Source organism: Watersipora subatra, chromosome 10 (genome assembly GCF_963576615.1).
Source record: "Watersipora subatra chromosome 10, tzWatSuba1.1, whole genome shotgun sequence".
Classification (NCBI taxonomy): domain Eukaryota; kingdom Metazoa; phylum Bryozoa; class Gymnolaemata; order Cheilostomatida; family Watersiporidae; genus Watersipora; species Watersipora subatra.
The window spans coordinates 58,649,106-58,654,441 of NC_088717.1; the positions used below are offsets into that span (position 1 = coordinate 58,649,106).

Here is a 5,336-nt window from a genome sequence, read left to right on the forward strand (position 1 = left end):
TAGACTATTATAGCCTGCTATAATAGCAGACATATTTCTCAGCCTCCACTCTCATCTAGTCTTAATAACTTCATGACTCAATATAAAAAAGGTTAAACTAAAGATATTTTGAGCGCAGTTTGTGTTGTAAGAGTTTTTGCTTTAGCCACTTTGCTTTTACCTGTCTTTGTATTGTACTTGTGTAATTCCTTCTATTACAAATACAAACAGATTTAACAGGGCGGTGTGATCATAAAATATAGCAGCAGGTGAGTGCTGTGAGTTGACAACAGGTTGGTGCTGTCAGTTGACAACAGGTTAGTGCTGTGAGTTGGCAACAGGTTGGTGCTGTCAGTTAACACCAGTTTAGCGCTGTGAGTTGACAACAGGAGAGTGCTGTGAGTTGACAACAGGTTAGTGCTGTCAGTTGACAACAGGTTGGTCCTGTCAGTTGATAACAGGTTAGTGCTGTCAGTTGACACCAGTTTAGCGCTGTGAGTTGACAACAGAAGAGTGCTGTCAGTTGACCACAGGTTAGTGATGTCAGTTGACAACAGGTTAATGCTGTCAGTTGACAACAGGTTAGTGATGTCAGTTGACAACAGGTTAATGCTGTCAGTTGACAACAGGTTGGTGCTGTCAGTTGACAACAGGTTGGTGCTGTCAGTTGACAACAGGTTGGTGCTGTCAGTTGACAACAGGTTAATGCTGCCAGTTGACACCAGTTTAGCGCTGTGAGTTGACAACAGGAGAGTGCTGTCAGTTGACAACAGGTTAGTGATGTCAGTTGACAACAGGTTAGTGCTGTCAGTTAACACCAGTTTAGCGCTGTGAGTTGACAACAGGAGAGTGCTGTGAGTTGACAACAGGTTAGTGCTGTCAGTTGACAACAGGTTGGTCCTGTCAGTTGATAACAGGTTAGTGCTGTCAGTTGACACCAGTTTAGCGCTGTGAGTTGACAACAGAAGAGTGCTGTCAGTTGACCACAGGTTAGTGATGTCAGTTGACAACAGGTTAATGCTGTCAGTTGACAACAGGTTAGTGATGTCAGTTGACAACAGGTTAATGCTGTCAGTTGACAACAGGTTGGTGCTGTCAGTTGACAACAGGTTGGTGCTGTCAGTTGACAACAGGTTGGTGCTGTCAGTTGACAACAGGTTAATGCTGCCAGTTGACACCAGTTTAGCGCTGTGAGTTGACAACAGGAGAGTGCTGTCAGTTGACAACAGGTTAGTGATGTCAGTTGACAACAGGTTAATGCTGTCAGTTGACAACAGGTTAGTGATGTCAGTTGACAACAGGTTAATGCTGTCACCTGACAACAGGTTCGTGCTGTCAGTTGACAACAGGTTGGTTCTGTCAGTTGACAACAGGTTGGTTCTGTCAGTTGACAACAGGTTAGTGTTGTCAGTTAACTAATGCATTTACATATATGATAGAATTATCGCAAATAATTCATCTTCACCATAAAACATGCATGAATTTGTTGTATGCTACGGAAAATACCAAACTATATTACCGATAACTAGGTGAGTACTTTCAAAACAAATGGAGTTATCTTCTAAGAACAGAAAAAGTTCTGCAAGTAGATCACCCGTTTAGCCGTATTATATACCGATTCAGTTTAGACATGCGTGTCTAGGTACGCAAGCATTAACAGACCATTCTGATATGTATATAAGTATATGATAACGCCAAGATTTTAACCAGTATAATATGTAGCAAAGATATCAAGGGCTAAGAGTCCTGTTCAGCCTGGACTAATGGAAAGGAAATAATGTAACACTATAATCATTCAGAAGTGCTAAAACAGAACACTAACTTATGCGAAGTGTATAGATCGAGCAGAATCAAATAAATGATACCTGCAGTAGTATGGAGTAGATACCTGCAGTAGTATGGAGTAGATACCTGCAGTAGTATGGAGTAGATACCTGCAGTAGTATGGAGTAGATACCTGCAGTAGTATGGAGTAGATACCTGCAGTAGTATGGAGTAGATACCTGCAGTAGTATGGAGTAGATACCTGCAGTAGTATGGAGTAGATACCTGCAGTAGTATGGAGTAGATACCTGCAGTAGTATGGAGTAGATACCTGCAGTAGTATGGAGTAGATACCTGCTTTGAATTTTTTTTTGTTGAATAAAGTTATGAGTCAAGTATGTAGTACAAAGGTTAGGTGGTCAGTGATAGACTAGAGAGAGGTGGTCAGTGATAGAGTAGAGAGGTGGTCAGTGGTAGAGTAGAGAGAGGTGGTCAGTGGTAGAGTAGAGAGAGGAAGTCAGTGATAGACTAGCGCGAGGTGGTCAGTGGTAGAGTAGAGAGAGGAAGTCAGTGATAGAGTAGAGAGAGGTGGTCAGTGATAGAGTAGAGAGAGGTGGTCAGTGATAGAGTAGAGAGAGGTGGTCAGTGATAGACTAGAGAGAGGTAGTCAGTGATAGAGTAGAGAGAGTTGGTCAGTGATAGAGTAGAGAGAGGTGGTCAGTGATAGAGTAGAGAGAGGTAGTTAATGATAGACTAGAGAGGGGTAGTCAGTGATAAACTAGTGCGAGGTGGTCAGTGGTAGAGTAGAGAGAGGTGGTCAGTGATAGAGTAGAGAGAGGTGGTCAGTGATAGACTAGAGAGAGGTGGTCAGGGATAGAGTAGAGAGAGGTAGTCAGTGATAGAGTAGAGAGAGGTAGTCAGTGATAGAGTAGAGAGGTAGTCAGTGATAGAGTAGAGAGAAGTGGTCAGTGATAGACTAGAGAGAGGTAGTCAGTGATAGACTAGAGAGAGGTGGTCAGTGATAGTGTAGAGAGGTAGTCAGTGATAGAGTAGAGAGAAGTGGTCAGTGATAGACTAGAGAGAGGTAGTCAGTGATAGACTAGAGAGAGGTGGTCAGTGATAGACTAGAGAGAGGTGGTCAGTGATGGAGTAGAGAGGTGGTCAGTGGTAGAGTAGAGAGAGGTGGTCAGTGATAGAGTAGAGAGAGGTAGTCAGTGATAGACTAGCGTGAGGTGGTCAGTGGTAGAGTAGAGAGGTAGTCAGTGATAGAGTAGAGAGAAGTGGTCAGTGATAGACTAGAGAGAGGTAGTCAGTGATAGACTAGAGAGAGGTGGTCAGTGATAGTGTAGAGAGGTAGTCAGTGATAGAGTAGAGAGAAGTGGTCAGTGATAGACTAGAGAGAGGTAGTCAGTGATAGACTAGAGAGAGGTGGTCAGTGATAGACTAGAGAGAGGTGGTCAGTGATGGAGTAGAGAGGTGGTCAGTGGTAGAGTAGAGAGAGGTGGTCAGTGATAGAGTAGAGAGAGGTAGTCAGTGATAGACTAGCGTGAGGTGGTCAGTGGTAGAGTAGAGAGGTAGTCAGTGATAGAGTAGAGAGAAGTGGTCAGTGATAGACTAGAGAGAGGTAGTCAGTGATAGACTAGAGAGAGGTGGTCAGTGATAGTGTAGAGAGGTAGTCAGTGATAGAGTAGAGAGAAGTGGTCAGTGATAGACTAGAGAGAGGTAGTCAGTGATAGACTAGAGAGAGGTGGTCAGTGATAGACTAGAGAGAGGTGGTCAGTGATGGAGTAGAGAGGTGGTCAGTGGTAGAGTAGAGAGAGGTGGTCAGTGATAGAGTAGAGAGAGGTAGTCAGTGGTAGAGTAGAGAGGTGGTCAGTGATAGACTCGAGAGAGGTGGTCAGTGATAGAGTAGAGAGAGGTAGTCAGTGGTAGAATAGAGAGGCGGTCAGTGATGGAGTAGAGAGGTAGTCAGTGATAGAGTAGAGAGAGGTAGTCAGTGGTAGAGTAGAGAGGTGGTCAGTGATAGAGTAGAGAGAGGTGGTCAGTGGTAGAGTAGAGAGAGGTAGTCAGTGATAGAGTAGAGAGAGGTAGTCAGTGATAGAGTAGAGAGGTAGTCAGTGATAGAGTAGAGAGGTGGTCAGTGATAGAGTAGAGAGAGGTGGTCAGTGATAGAGTAGAGAGAGGTGGTCAGTGATAGACTAGAGAGAGGTGGTCAGTGATAGACTAGAGAGAGGTGGTCAGTGATGGAGTAGAGAGGTGGTCAGTGATAGAGTAGAGAGAGGTGGTCAGTGATAGACTAGAGAGAGTTGGTCAGTGATAGACTAGAGAGAGGTAGTCAGTGATAGAGTAGAGAGGTGGTCAGTGGTAGAGTAGAGAGAGGTAGTCAGTGATAGAGTAGAGAGGTGGTCAGTGATAGAGTAGAGAGACTTGGTCAGTGATAGACTAGAGGGAGGTGGTCAGTGATGGAGTAGAGAGGTGGTCAGTGATAGAGTAGAGAGAGGTGGTCAGTGATAGACTAGAGAGAGGTGGTCAGTGATAGAGTAGAGAGGTAGTCAGTGATAGAGTAGAGAGAGTTGGTCAGTGATAGACTAGAGAGAGGTAGTCAGTGATAGAGTAGAGAGTTGGTCAGTGGTAGAGTAGAGAGAGGTGGTCAGTGATAGAGTAGAGAGAGGTACTCAGTGATAGACTAGAGAGGTAGTCAGTGGTAGAGTAGAGAGGTGGTCAGTGATAGAGTAGAGAGAGGTGGTCAGTGGTAGAGTAGAGAGGTAGTCAGTGATAAACTAGAGAGTTTTCCAGCAGAAGATAAGAGTTAGTAATAGCGCAGTCACTTTTTTAAACAACGGAAAAGTTATTGCAAATATAAAAATCATTTTAATATCGGGCATAACAGCATTCTAATTTCATATACAGCGCTGAGTGTTCAATTTGCACACGCACACATTCGAAGCAACCAAAAGACTATCTACACCAAAAGCATAACAACGTAAGCAGCAATCTTTGTAAAATTTACTCAGTAGAGCAAACAAAGTACTGTATCATGTTAAAGTGAGCTTACCTTCAACACTGCTGTCGCTGTTCTGTATGCTGGTCACCTAAGTTAAAATGCTGTTGAGAGATGAACGGAAGTCTATTTCCCAAGAGACTTGAGAAAACGTAATATTTGCTCCTTGATTACGTAAAATAACATCTCAAATAAAGAACCCCTATAGACGCCGGGCTTACGACGCATGAACTCAAATCAAGTCTGTAGAATAATTTGCGAAGTTTTGCAAACAGATCGATTTAGTACCCTCCAAGAGCGAACGCCTTGACCCATCCAGATTGATCAAGAGAGAAGTAAAATGATGGAAGCTTAAGCACAGACTCCCATTTAAGCAATGGAAGCTGACCTTGTTGGCACATAAATTAAATTTTCATGATGCTGCCTACAAAGCTAGTTTTGACAGTGTGTTAAAATCAATTTTTAAGATGTTTGACATATATAATGGGAGAAATACTTTATTGCTTATAAGGATGGTGTATAACATGCGAATGTGTGAATAGTAATGCTAACCCCAAGGCATCAACACATGTATAACTTAATGGTCTCAATA

At 43.2% G+C, this 5,336-nt stretch overlaps 1 protein-coding gene across 1 annotated transcript; it reads right to left on the minus strand.

Moving 5' to 3' along the window:
• Nucleotides 1-212: 212 nt before the first annotated feature.
• On the minus strand, nt 213-1,611 carry LOC137407274 (uncharacterized). Its single transcript, XM_068093879.1, has 2 exons — nt 1,595-1,611; nt 213-1,359 (listed from the first exon to the last, which is right to left on the minus strand). Exons 1-2 carry the CDS (start codon nt 1,609-1,611, stop codon nt 213-215), a joined length of 1,164 nt encoding a protein of 387 aa, XP_067949980.1.
• Between the last annotated feature and the right edge of the window lie 3,725 nt (nt 1,612-5,336).